This window comes from Tetranychus urticae, chromosome 2, assembly GCF_039701765.1.
Source record: "Tetranychus urticae isolate SD_2017Ah chromosome 2, NJAU_TeUrti_SD_1.0, whole genome shotgun sequence".
In the NCBI taxonomy this organism is placed as follows: Eukaryota; Metazoa; Arthropoda; class Arachnida; order Trombidiformes; family Tetranychidae; genus Tetranychus; species Tetranychus urticae.
Genome location: NC_142959.1, coordinates 9,335,688 through 9,349,932, shown reverse-complemented (window position 1 = coordinate 9,349,932; position 14,245 = coordinate 9,335,688). Strand labels below are relative to the sequence as shown.

General features: G+C 32.1%; 2 protein-coding genes and 1 long non-coding RNA gene across 3 annotated transcripts; 2 read left to right on the top strand and 1 right to left on the bottom strand.

The window, feature by feature from the left end:
- Positions 1-176: 176 nt before the first annotated feature.
- Positions 177-1,531, bottom strand: LOC107359842 (uncharacterized). Its single transcript, XR_001568166.3, has 2 exons — positions 992-1,531; positions 177-908 (listed from the first exon to the last, which is right to left on the bottom strand). It is a non-coding gene; the product is annotated as an uncharacterized LOC107359842 (long non-coding RNA).
- LOC107359841 (hepatocyte growth factor receptor) lies at positions 1,445-9,610 on the top strand. The gene is made up of 3 exons (XM_015926423.3): positions 1,445-4,955; positions 7,170-7,424; positions 8,003-9,610. Exons 1-3 carry the CDS (start codon positions 1,931-1,933, stop codon positions 8,803-8,805), a joined length of 4,083 nt encoding a protein of 1,360 aa, XP_015781909.2. The 5' UTR covers positions 1,445-1,930; the 3' UTR covers positions 8,806-9,610.
- Positions 9,611-10,298: 688 nt separating this feature from the next.
- Positions 10,299-11,394, top strand: LOC107359419 (calcyclin-binding protein). Its single transcript, XM_015925904.2, has 2 exons — positions 10,299-10,468; positions 10,604-11,394. The coding sequence occupies exons 1-2, from the start codon at positions 10,445-10,447 to the stop codon at positions 11,219-11,221; spliced, it is 642 nt and encodes a 213-aa protein (XP_015781390.1). The 5' UTR covers positions 10,299-10,444; the 3' UTR covers positions 11,222-11,394.
- Positions 11,395-14,245: the final 2,851 nt, after the last annotated feature.

The following is a 14,245-nucleotide window of genomic DNA, read 5'->3' as shown; positions in this document are numbered from 1 at the left end:
TGAAAGAATAAACTATGCACTAGTGACATCTAGTGATTGCAAATACCACTAAACGTGAAAAACTTAAATACAAACTGTATTTAATTCAAAATTAATTCAAACTAGCTTGCAAATAATTGTTGTAATTTGACGCAATTACTCAGCATTTTCATGAATATGTGATTCAAAGACGACTATTCAGAAGGTCAAAAATAAAATATGATTTAATAGCAATCAAATTTTTGTTGCTGATTAAACTGTTTATGAGAAAATTAGTTAAGTTTAAAAATTGATGGATAAATGGTTCAAAATTTAAATCGTATTCATAAGATGAATAGTGAAAACTTGATTAAAAATATGACACGTATTCAGTCCATGTTATACTTTGAAAAACGGATAAACTTGCCGCAGACAATTAGTAATACAAAATCAATAGTGGAAAATTAAATCAATATTTTGAACTCTATAAAACTGTATTTTGAAGAGTCGATATCAAGATAACTGTGAATGACCAGCGTGATAAACAATTTTCAATTTTCTTAACATGCAGAAGACATGAAGATAAACAGATTTGAGCAAACATATTTATCAAGCTCTAATTGACAAATTTCCTAATCAACAAACCACGATCTTTAATATTGAGATTAATCATGGTTAATTCAATCACCTTACTAAAGCCAACAAACTCGGAATCGTTGAAAAATTAGCAAATCATTCAATACTTGTTTTGAAATATTGTTTTGAAACAAAAGAGCAATCCAAATTGATGAGTAAATGCGGCCGTCACGATCTCAGGATTTAAGTGAAAGAAACATCATCAACAGCATAGCTGAATAATACCTGGTATACAAAGGATTTATATCTCAACATTATTTTTGACTAATAATGAATAATAAACATGATCTCGGGTAAAATATTGAGACACAAGCCTGTAATTAGATAAAAGAAGAGAAACAGGTTAAAGAGAAGCGTAAAGTTGATGTAAAGAGTCAAAGGAAAACTAACCTCTTACCTTTTAACCTGGCCAGCAACAGGAATAAATTTTCCTTGGGAGATAAAGATGTAGGCTTTTATCAATTACCTGGTCTGGGTTACATCTTTGCATTCCTAAGATTTTCAAACGAAAGAAATCATTGCCTTCACACGATGACGCATACTTAAAGGTGTGTCTTTCAAGAAAAATCAAAACAAAAATATCACATATCATTGTTGGATATCGGATACTTTGTTTGAGGCTTATCCTTTTGTTTGCTGATTTTAATCTTTCAAGTTGTTTGTGCCAAGTTAATTAAAAGTTCAACCCTAAATTAATCATTGTGTCCAAGTAAAATTTAATTAAAAAGTGACTGTTTGATAAGTTGAAGTCTCAACGAAAAAGATAGCTATCCAAAAGTATCCGATTCTCAGTATCTTGAATGGGATCAGGATTTCACTGTTGCTTGCAACTTTGTTGAAACAAACTTACTTGACTTCTAGTAAACACTACAAGAGCTTTGACTATTTACTTATTGTTATTTTTCACTCGATTGCTGGTTTCGCCATTTAAATGACCAATTATGATCTTCAACCTTACTCCAGTATCTTCTCTATTAATATACTCTGTTTTATTTAGTTATTGTCTGGTATATTTTGACTCTGATCAAAGATAATAACAAGCAAACAAAAGTTTATACCCGTTACCAATCATCATCTTCATCATATCATTTTAACCATCACCAGCAACATTACCAACACCATCATCATCAACTTACTGCTCTCGATGTAATCTTGAAAGTTATAATTCTCAAGGCTTTAAGGAAAAGCTTTCCATTACTTTGTTTTTACGTTTAATGTGTCTCTGCTTGTGCCGTGATCATAATTATTTCATTTTGTTGAATTGAGCTTTTCTATTTTTTTTCTCCATTGATTGGAGAAGAAAAAAGAAGCCAACCTTTATTTTTTATTGTTAATCATGTTTGACCATCACCATGTTCATTGTTCACCTATCATCAATTTTATACTAAGGCTTTCTCAAAACTTTTGTTCCAAGAAAGTCACCATCTTTCTAGTTTTATTAATTATTTCATGTTTGTCAGAGTTTAATCATGCACAGATTCACAAAGAAAACATCGGTGAATCAGATGTCAAATATTTAAGTGTTAATTTTGAAACATCTATCCAGAAATTACTTTTAACCACGTCTAATCAATTATTTGTTGGTGCTCGAAATAAATTTATCAAAGTTGATGTTGATAGCTTGAAAATTATTCAAGAATTTAAAATTCAAATCTTAAAGGATTCTCCAGAGTGTCCACCTGATCCTGAGCCATGTCCTTCAAACAAAGCTCGTTCTATCATGCAAGCTGACTGTAAAAATTTGTTTCCATTCAATGTTAGCTCTGAAACAACTATATTTGCCTGTTACTCAACCAATCAAGGAATGTGCTATATTTTTCGACAATCTGATCTAACGAAAGGTCGACTTATTGGTTCACCTAGCCAAGTATCAAATTACGTTGCCTCTCGATCAAGTAGTTTTGTTGTTCCTGTGTCTGCTGGCAACACAACTCATATTTTTGTAGCTCACGCCTATGATGGTCGTCCAGTCAATCTAAGTCCACCAACTTTGTCCAATCGAAAATTAGTCAGTTCACTTCGACAAATCAATTTGGATTATTCTGTAAATACCAAATCTGCATTTACCGCCATCGATTTAAGAAACAACTACAAAACCTCGTTTCCATTGAATTACATATATGGATTTCAAGATGGAGATTACGTATTTTTTGTGAAAACGGAACCTAACTCTTTAAAAGGAGATCGAATTGTAACGAAAGTGGCTCGTGTGTGTACAAATGATTACTATTTTGGCTCCTATAGTGAGATTGAAGTTAAATGCTCTGAGCAAACTAAAGCAACCACAGCAGTTATTGGTAAAATGGATACCTATTTACGGAACACTTTTGCTGATTCTGTGACCTCTCACCAGTCACCAAATGCCCTATTTATCTCTTTTGAAAATCATAGAGTAAAAAGCCAATCTATTAATGGGCATCAAGAAACGCGGGTTTGTGCATTTGGCATTTCCAAGTTGTCATCTCTGTTTGATGAAGCTAAACGTAAATGTTATTCTACTCGAGACGGATCCATGATTGAATCATTATCTGAACCTGGTTCTCGATGTACTGAAAATCAATTAGAAACATGTAGCACTGTTATCAACAAATTCATCAAAGTGCCTGAACCATTGGATGGGCTTCTTGTTTACGGTGATAGACATCGATTAACTAGTTTAGTCTCAGTGTTACAAGGTCCAACTACTCCTCTTAGGCAAGCTTTATTTGTTGGAACAGAAAATGGATTTATAAAAAAGATTGTCAGTGGTCGTGATATTTTCTCAGTTGGTATAAGCAAATCTTCCATCGAACCTGGTGCTGTGGTTGACGCTAGTGAAGAAAACATTTTCTTCGCCTCTGATAAATCGCTGATCAAACTTCCCATAAAAACATGTTTATTCTATCAGGATTGTGGATCTTGTATTGAATCACTAGGTAAGGACACCGTCAGATGTGTTTGGGATGGTAAAAAGTGTGTTCTCGATGATGGTAAAATTGCTGGTAAAAATTATTGTGAACCAAGAATAACTTCATTCTCACCTCGGAAAGGGCCAACTGCTGGAGGAACTGTCGTCAAAGTTAAAGGAATAGACTTGGGTTTTCATGATGAAACTCAAAATACTGAGAATGAAATAAAAGTCGCAGGATTAAAATGTTCAATAAGATCCTGGAATTATACAGAAATCATATGTGCCATAAGTGGATCTACAGAAGTCGCTAAATCAGGTCCAATAGAGTTGAAAGTCAAAGACATTTCCTCTCGAAAACCCTATGATATCCAAGGAAGTGCAACTAGCTCAGAAAAATTCGAATTTTTGACTCCAAGTGTGAAAAATGTTGAGCCCAAATATTCTCCTTTAGCTGGTGGGGTCGATGTATTCATTCATGGAGAAAATTTGGATATTGGGTCAAACATATCAATAGCTTTGGCAAATTTTCCATGTACATCTATTCAAATCATTGACAGCTCAGTTATACATTGTGTTGCAGGTCCAGCCATAGCTTCAGACCAGCTGACTGGTCCAGTTAAAATTAAAATTGATTCTGCATTAATTGTACCAGAAATTAATTTTTCCTACCTTCTTGATCCATCATTTTCATCCATTTCTCCTAATGTAACCAGTGCAACCTCCGGTGTTAATATTTCAGTCTTTGGAGACCATTTTGATAGTTTATTCAAACCTCGCCTTGTTATCAATGCCATTGTTCCCAGAGCATCATCACCTCTCATCCTTGAAAGTGATTGTACACTAATCAATGCTTCTTGCCTTATCTGTCCTAGTCCAATAATGCCATCTGATATTTCCTTTGAAGCTTCAATACCAGCAACAATAGCCTTTGCCAATGGTGGATCTGATAGATTTATACAAACTGATTTTATTTTAGTCTACCATCCAGATCCTAAATTTTCAAATAAAATTGTTACCACTCAAGGTAATGATGGCGGTCGTACTCTCGAAATTATGGGCCAACATCTGAGTACAGGTTATGGAATGAGAGTTGTACTCGTAAACCAACTGGATGGAGCAACTTTGGAATGTGGAAATTTACGATCCATTGATAATAGTCTAATTACATGTGATATTCCTTTAAATGATTATCCCGGTGATCCAACCTCTTCCCTCTGGAATATATCAGTAATTGCTGGAAGCAAACAAGCTCTCATCGGAATGGTTCCCATTGAACCAGAAGATTCATCGAGCACAACCATCGCAGGATTTATTGTTGGTTTGATTGCTATTTTAGTGGTGATCGCATTAATAATGATGTATCTTCTTAAACGCAATGGTTACCTGTTGAGTAAAAAAGGACCTCCACCTTCCCTAGGAGTTACTTTCAGATCTGAAAATGGTCAATTTCAAAGACAAGGCTCACAAAATGGTAAATTATTACCTCATTTTTTAATCCTTCTTAACTATCTTATAAATCTTGTTAAATCCAATTTCAAGTTATGTTTATTTCCCTAGAAAATGTAAAACCATTGAAATACAAGGTTTATCTAACTTTCTGTTATTAATCTTGTTCAAATGCTAACTTACACTTGACTATTACGTTACCATGAAACAATATCAAATTAACTGATCAATCTTATGAAAGTCTAGGGTGGTTTATAAAAGCCACTTGAGATATCACTTCCGACTTTGTAGCTTACAATTTCTTCCCTCTCACCAGATTAACCAGTTTTCATTTTCATTGGAAATTAACCCTGTGAACAAACTTGTTTCCAATAAGATGAAGATGACAATCTGGTAAATCAATTTATACCCTGAAATTGTTAATTACATTGTCAACATTTACCCAACCAAATTTTATCATATGTTTTAGCTAAATCAGCAACTTCTGACAATTCACCATGTTTACTGTTAGTTTATTTCAACCAAACTAACTAACAATAATAGCAATCTATGATTTGCAGAAACAAATAATTTAATTAATTTACATTCGTAACAATTACCTAAAAATAGGCAAAAAACCATTAACTGATCTAGTTTGGTTGAACCATAGAAGATATTTTCACTTCTTTTAAAAACACAATTATCATTTCGATTAATTTAAAACAATTTAAACATTTTGTGGCTAAATTTTACCGATTAATTCAACAATTTGTTGAAGAGGTTAATTTAAGGTTATTACCCTTATTTTAATATAATTTACCCGAGTTGGGTTCAATGGTTAAATCTTAATTGATTGCTTTTCCTCTGTAATATCTTCAAATTGAAAACCTGCAATTTTCAACTCATTGAGCTTATATTGAGCTTTAGCTTCAAACATATTCATATTGACTTAATCACTATCCAGTCGTAAATACAACAATTTGTCAAACTTGTCTCCAACCAAGGCCAACTTGTCCGTTCTGCCGTGAAAAACTTGATTAACCTCGCCTAATTATAATTCATTGTAAGTCAAGTCTATAAATAAATGAGTTTACAAAACACACATTTGTCTATTGAGTCAGGCCTAAACTCATTATAATGTACCTTTTGTCATTCTTTGTCTATTTTTGGCCTCTCTCATAACCCACAATTGGTCTTCCCCAAAAAGACTGTTATTAGGCTTTTGTTAAACAACTTATTTCCGTTAATCATCGTAAACCCAAAACACATTATTTAGGAATCATTTTTGGTTCCTCTCTTTATCCGCTTTTCTGGTTCACTTTCATTGATATTGTTTCCATTAATTGTTAGTCATCTAATCATTTAATAACTTCTAAAAATGTTTACTTCATTGCATGTGTGTTACCAGGATTCAATTTATTGTTAACCAGAATGGTACCAGAACTTTAACAGTCTCATTTAAATCATGGCCATGTTTAGTCTTTTTTTGTGTTTGCTTTTCACAATTTTTATTTTATTGTATTCACCTAATCTAGTTAAATTGCATTAGTAACTATCATTTGATTATCTTAAATTATCCCATGTAAATATCTTTTTTTCTTGATTTTGTTTCACTCAAAATTTAATGTTGATTGTTATTACACTCATTGACGTTCAGCTATTAACTGTATTATGGTAAATATTGAAATATTGAATGCAATTCGAATTCGTGGAAAATGTTGCTTCTCATTTGAAATTATCAAAAATATGGACATCAACCAACCTTTGAAGAATCATTTGATTAATGAAACTTTCAATTACTGACACTCTACTGACTGTCAAATTAGAGCAAATATTTTCAAATTAACAAAATAGTTTACAATTTAATGATACTTGAAGATTTTTACAGCTATTCTCATCATTATGAATCTGCATTAATTAATTTAAATGTACTAGACTAAATAATTGATTTCAACATGTCTTCATGTGTTCAAACCTTATTAGGAATCCTTTAATTGTCTATTAATAATTACACTCTTCTTTGAAGGTTAACCAATGTTTATGATGATTTACTTGATCTCATGCAAATTTAATTATGCACAGATTTAGATTAACATTTTTCACTTTTCTCTTAACTTTACAAATTTGATTTTGTTTTATCGGTTGTACTTTGAGTTATGTTCAAGTATCAAAGCCAATAATGAACTTGAAATTTGCCCATTTTATCTAATTATTTAATGATTAATTTACTTATTTTTGTTTTTTATGTTTTAATTTACAGAGTATCATGGACCTGATGGAAGGATTTCTGGTCAACCTTTGTTGTTTGATCGACAATCAGAGGAGATCAAATTTGTTATTGAACCTCAAAAACAGGCTGAATTACAAGCTGATGGCATATTATTTAGTCGAGACTATTTAACCAGAGAAAAGGTCATTGGTCAAGGAAACTTTGGCCTTGTTTTTAAGGGTTACCTTCAGCTACCAAATAAAGAGGATAAAATCAAAGTTGCCATAAAAACACTAAAAACAGATCGTAAGTTTGAAAGTGAATCTGTAATATTTTGGCAACTTTTCAATCAACAATCACTTTGCTAAATCAATCGTCAACCATTAACCAAAACATGATAGGAAACACATTTTTACAACTTTCTGTAATCATTTCTCGGATTCTGCTATTTTGATTATAATGTAAATAACAGGGTTAGACATTTCAAGACTACTCCTTGGTTAATCGTATTTTCATTTAAATTGTTACAGCTAAAATCAGCTTGTTTGATGGCTTGCAATTTTATGGCTTTTTAGCTTTTCAAGTTTTCCATCAAACTGGTTAAATTGATTGGTTGGAAATGATGAACATTACCTTACATTAATTTATTTTAATTCTGTCATCAGTGTTGGTAAAAAATCCTTGAATACAATCTGACATGTTGTCTGAAAGTTGGAAACATTTTCTTCTAACCATACAATTTGAATTCATTTTTAGCGAAACGATTTTTGATTGAATTGTAAAAATATTGATTTACTCAAATTAACTTATCAAAAAAGTAATTGACAAATCGACTGTTAATAGTAATGTTAATAATAATGTTTTTTGTTCATCTTTTTTTTCAGGAGGTATTTTATCACAAGATAAAGGTGAAGCGTTCCTTGCTGAAGGTCTCATTATGAAAGAGTTTTGCCATGAAAATGTATTGTCTTTGATTGGTGTTTCAATTGATTTTGATGGTTCACCGATGATAATCACTCCATTCATGGAACATGGTGATTTAAGATCATACATTCAACGGGAAGACCTGGAATTCACTGTTATTGATTTAATTCAATTTGGCGTTCAAGTTGCTCAAGGAATGGTTTATTTAGCTTCACTTAAATTTGTCCATAGAGACTTAGCAGCTCGTAATTGCATGGTTGATGAACATCATACTGTTAAAGTTGCTGATTTTGGCTTATCTCGAGACGTTTATACTACCAGTTATTATTCAGATGCTGATAATTTTAGAAAACCTTTACCTCGAAAATGGATGGCCATTGAGAGTCTGGAAAGAGGCAATTATGACACTAAAAGCGATGTCTGGTCTTATGGAGTTTTACTTTGGGAATTATTGACTCGAGGTGACATTCCATATCCTGATGTTGATGATTGGAAGATGAAAGATTATCTCAAAGTTGGTTATCGATTACCTAGGCCTGAGCATTGTCCACCTGAAGTGTATTCCGTTATGAAAGAGTGTTGGGTTGAGGATCCAAAAAGTCGACCAACCTTTGAAGAGATCTTGAAATTAATTGAAGTTGCCATTGAAAGCAATGAGAAAAAATATCTGGAACAAAAAACTAACCGAAATATTCGTTATATCAATGATCCCTCAATCTTTACCAATCCTCATTATGATGGATCATTAGTTACCAACAGTTAATTTACCTCACTTTTAAATGGTCCTGGTTGAATTAACAATTTGTGATCAGTTTAAGTCTCATTGTCATCGGAGAGAAATCAATTATCTTTCAGATCAAATGATCCAGCTTTTTGCTTTCAAGGCTGATTTTGTTTCGGTTACAGGGATGGAAAGAATCGAATCATTTGAACCATCTGCTATTGGAGATAAGGTGATTAATCATGAACACTATTTTCGAAGAAACAAGCGTCAGTTATTTGTGATCAACTCAATATGACAGCTACCGCCTTTGAATATTTTCCCGTTCACTGTTAAGTTTGAAATACATAAACTAACAATTTGAGTTCATTAAGTCTGATTACATTTATCAAATGACTTATATCTACTTGTTGGTTCAGTCTCAGTTTATTTTGTTCTTGTTAAGATGAAAATATGATCGAAAGCATTTATTGTATTTTGTTATTTGTACACAGAATTGTGAAGCTTTTGTTAGCTAATTTTGTATTTTGTGATGAGTTTATTGTAAGAACAGTCCATCACTAACTTCGTCATCATACTTGTTATGTTGTAAAATATGGATACCTTGAAATGAGGTACATCATAAAATTATTCATACTTTTTTAACTTAATCATCTACTAACCATCTTCAGGAAAACCTTTGGATATCTTAAGTCAAACAATTTATAATTCTGTCTGCTTCCATCTAATCAATTGTAATAATTTGCCAAATTTTGTTCATCTATGTAAATAATGCAAATTTTAATCAAATGCAACGATGTCTCGTTTGGATTGAATAAATTTGAAATGAAGATTTCATAAAAATCAATCATCAATATATTCCTCTGAATTTAATTTTCAATTATTAAATATCTAGTAATTCTATGGAAGAAAATATTATCTAAAGAAGATATTTTCTAATTAAAAGAGTAACATTAGTTTTGATCATAACAAAACTCATTGAAGTAAAGTAAATAAGGAGTTCACATTAATCAGTCAATTTTTATTGCACTTTTCAATATAAAGTCCGCGGAAGCTTAAGTTGGTCAACAGGCGTTGAAATATTATACAAGCTGGTCATTTGGGTCTATTCGGATCAGAATTGTCATTGATTTTAAAGTCACCAAGTTAAATATCGATTTTTTCAATTGATGATTCGGGATTCATGCTGGTTGTGATTAGATCAGTTGATCGAGTTGTAGTTGAGCTTGTTCCAAGTTCTTGAGATGAAGTTTTAAGTTTGGTAGTTGCTGGCTCATAAGGCTTCAAAGTTGATCCTAAAGTAGCTACCTTTGGTTAAATGACTAATCAAAATATGTTAATAGTTATCTTTAAATTAATATGCTATTAGTTCGGATGATTGCTTTTATTCAATAATATAATAGTTTATTTAACATCGAAGCAAGATAGCTGAGATCGCATGTTCGCTTCATGTTCATGTTCATGTTCAGATACAAGTTCGCTGGATTAAATTGAACCAACAGATGGCAGCATGATAGAATTTTTACATGTGAGCGGATCTATGCCAATCTTATGGTCAACATCGAGAAAAATCAAGAACTTCTGGTTATTGAGTCAATAATATTGACTGTGTTTTGTCGTCTGTTTTTTTTGCATTAATTTGATCGACCAAACGACTAATTAATACTACTAATTCGGTGAGATGAGTGAACCACTGATGGTAAACGTAAGTATCTTAAAGCTAACGGGTTCAATTATCTGCTTTTATTTTTGTCTCTGTATTTTTATTTTTTTGTTAGGAATTGCAAGTCTTTTGTTGCGTTACCCAACTAATAATCTTTTTCTCTTCTTTATTATTCAGATTGAACTTGACTATTCTGAGATTAAAAATATCTTGGACAACCATGCCTCTAGAGAGTCAACCAAAAGATTGTTACGTACTGAATTGTCAAGATTGGAAGCTCTCAAGAAATCTTTTACAAATAAAGCTACAAAAACTATCCCGACTGAAGCAGAATTGATTCCTTTGTCGAACTTTGCCTGGGATCAGACTGACAAATTTGTCAAAATTTACCTTTCTTTGGACGATGTTAAAGAACCATTTGAGGATCACTCAATCAAATTAATATTTCCTGATGAAAGTTCTTTCCGAATTGTTCTCGGCCGTTACAAATTCACTTTAACTAAACTCCATGAAAAAATTAACACCCAAGAAAGCTACTTTAAGCGAACAAAGTCAAAGATTGTTATTTATCTGAAGAAAAAGAGAGAAGCCAACTGGAGTAACATTCAGTATAGCAAGCCCACCACTGTTTACGACGAGAAGGACAAAGAAGATCCTGACGCTGATCCAAGTACAGCTTTGATGAGCTTGATGAAGAAAATGTATCAAGAAGGAGATGATGAAATGAAAAGAACAATCGCAAAATCATGGTATGAGGCTCAACATAAAAAGGAACCAGAAATTGATTTGCCTTAAAATGGTTTGTTAATCTGTTTAGAAAACCTTCTTCTAACTTAATTCCAGCCTTTTCTACTATTTTTGTGTTTCGATTTAATGTCTTTATCTTGTAAAATGAAGATAAAAAATATCCTGTACTATTTCTTTATTCAGTTGAATAAATGCTAAATAAAGCTAGAAAACATCAGAAACCAATTGTGTAAAATCCTCTTTAGATCTCCTCTTAAATAAGACTTAATTTCTCCCGCGAAATCTAAAACCCTTTCTTCTGATCCATTAACAACTCAATATTAATAGTTACAAAGTTATGAAAATAATGGTAGTTAGAATGACTACGACTCCGGCTAGCAGTTGAAAGTCGATTCGTTTTCGCTGCTTTTAGGTTTTATTTTATAAAAAATCAAAAATTTCAATTCTTGATTTTGTTCTTTTTGCAGGGCAAAATCAGTTTTTTTATCAGGCATAACTATCAACTGTCTTGGACAAATGTTGATATTGAAACTCAAAACAGTAGAGTTCCTGAAACTGTACGTCTAATTTTTCAGTTAAACTTGAAGAAATCTATTGATTATTCAAAGATCTCAAATTTTTAATTAGTAAACAAAGAGTGAACTCATATCCATCAACTTCAGTGTTGTATGAGTTTCACAACACTTGATAAGTTAAAATTATCATTTCCAGAAAATAGCAAATCTAAAAGGGAAGGGATTCTATTATTGTATCAATGACAACATTACATGTATCAATTGGATGATACATTAGATAAGCAAAGTGAAATCAAATCAAATCAACAATCTCACTCGAATCAATGAAATCAAGGAATGTTTTGACTGTTATCAGTGCGGAAAAAGTTGCAATAGAATTGAAATTTTTCATGTTTTTTGAGGCCGATATTGAGCAAATCTGAAGTACTGATTAGATAAGGATAACATTTAAAACTGTTACATCAAGCAAAGTTATTGGAAAGCTTCTCATTCCAATAACAATTATAAATCTCCAGATAAGTTGACCAAACAAGGTAAGTTATTCACTAAACATATGATGAGGTAAAGAAACACATTAAGTTAGAAATTCAAAATATCATTGTTTTAGATCGACTAAATTAAAACATCGAACAACAAAATTAATTTCGAGAAAATTTAGCATTTCGATTATTAGACACAGAAAAGATTAATAATTTAAGAAATATTGAGCTACAGAAATAAATTAAAAGTTCAAAATTTACATAAAATTTTAAGAGTCGTATGAATAGACAAATTTTTATTTTCACGAATACTAAAAAGACTTAGATATTTTATATCGGATACTTTTGGATCAAATATCTGTATTTTGTTTTTGTACTGTTTACAAAATTTTAATGTAATTAATTGTTTAAATTAATTAAATCTAAAGAAATATAATATTACGTGTAATTATTATATTTAATCTAACGACCTTAAGATCCAAAAAGATCAAGGTAATTATACATACTAAATAAACTTACTAATTCATACTCAAAAACACATGGCCTATTACCTGCTTTACAATAAGCACATGTCTATGATTTTAGTTTAACACAAATAAAGTATTTTATTTGTACTCAGTGCCCAATTTACACAACCCATCTAAATTACCTAAAAACTAACTCATATAAAATTGTTCCGTCTTATCTTATTTGTTCACAGCTCTTTTTAATAAAGTCCGAAAAACACCCCATAAACGGAAGTGGAAATACCTTTTGACCCACTCCCTAGATCTCCATAAAACCAACGTGAGATTCAGGACTTCACTCACTTTCACATTGTTACTCAAATCGTCCACTCATCTTTACTCGTTTTTTACCTTTTTATCTAGTGAACAGAACTTGCTCCCTATTAATGAAGATTGCAAGATGTCCTCAGATAAAAACAAGATAGACAAAAAGACAATTGAGCCCCTGGTTAAACTCATTTCGAGTTTATTTATTAATGAACCTGCCCACGAAGATCTTAAAACCACAGTCAACACTCTCAACCCACTCGGTGTTAAAGCAACAAACCTGTTTCAAATGATGAGAACTGTCGTTTTCCGACAAGAAACTAAGAAAGAAATACTGGTGGATGAATTTATGATCCCACAAATAAAACAAGTTATTGCGATCATACAAGCTAGACAAGCAGCGGTCAACAATAGAAACTCTACTGCTAGTACTAATAATGATACTACAACCAACCCAATTGTTCCTGACCATGATAAATCTAATGATGTCGACCCTGATAAAAATAAAGAAGATGATTTGTCCTCTGAACATGATAATTCAATAACCAATGATGGTTCTGTTGTCTCTCAATCTGACATCCATACATCGACTCTAGCTGCAAAACGCAAAAGAGCCCTGGAGATATACGATATCGTAAAACCAAAAAATATACGTCTCCACAAGCCAACAACTCCGAACAACGTTTACAATTGGGAACCAATTGCGAGAAAATTTGTAGTTTACGTCTCTGGTAAAGACTATCAAGAAGGTATGCTCTTCTCAATTGTAGAAGAAGCAAAAGAGAGTTTTGGTACAATAATATCGTTAGAGGAACAGAAGTCTCATGCGGTTTTGATTCTGGAAGATGAACCTAAACGTAAAATTGCTATTGAGGTACTCAAAAGCTCAAACTTACAATTGGAAGTCAGCGAAGCACAGTATCGTCGCCCCATCATCAAATTTGAAATAAATTTTCCAATCACTGAAGATGAAATCAATCCTCTACTACAAGAAATCAAAAACTTCAATCTCAAGAATTTCACTGACCTATGGTTCAAGCTTTTCAAATTCTATAAGATAAAAGGAACTCAATACACAGTTATCTGTGTTTCAGTTGATCCTAAAATTCGAGATTACATCGCTGACGAAGGAAAAGCGAGATTCTGGTGTAGAAAAAAGAATCTAATAATTGCTGACTATTTTGACACTCGGAAATGCTATGTCTGTGGTCAATGTGGCCACTGGAAATGTAAAGCTCGTCAACGAATATGTTTGAAATGCTCGGGCCTACACAAGAAAGCGTCTTGTAAAAGCAATTATACTCT

Bases quoted from the DNA above. Each gene is read 5' to 3' on its own strand.
- LOC107359419 (XM_015925904.2), top strand. From the start codon at position 10,445: ATGAGTGAACCACTGATGGTAAAC. The intron at 10,469-10,603 runs GTAAGTATCTTA...TTTATTATTCAG, and splicing joins GTGAACCACTGATGGTAAAC to ATTGAACTTGACTATTCTGA.
- LOC107359841 (XM_015926423.3), top strand. From the start codon at position 1,931: ATGTTTGACCATCACCATGTTCATTGTTCACCTATCATCAATTTTATA. The intron at 4,956-7,169 runs GTAAATTATTAC...TTTAATTTACAG, and splicing joins AAGACAAGGCTCACAAAATG to AGTATCATGGACCTGATGGA. The intron at 7,425-8,002 runs GTAAGTTTGAAA...CTTTTTTTTCAG, and splicing joins AAAAACACTAAAAACAGATC to GAGGTATTTTATCACAAGAT.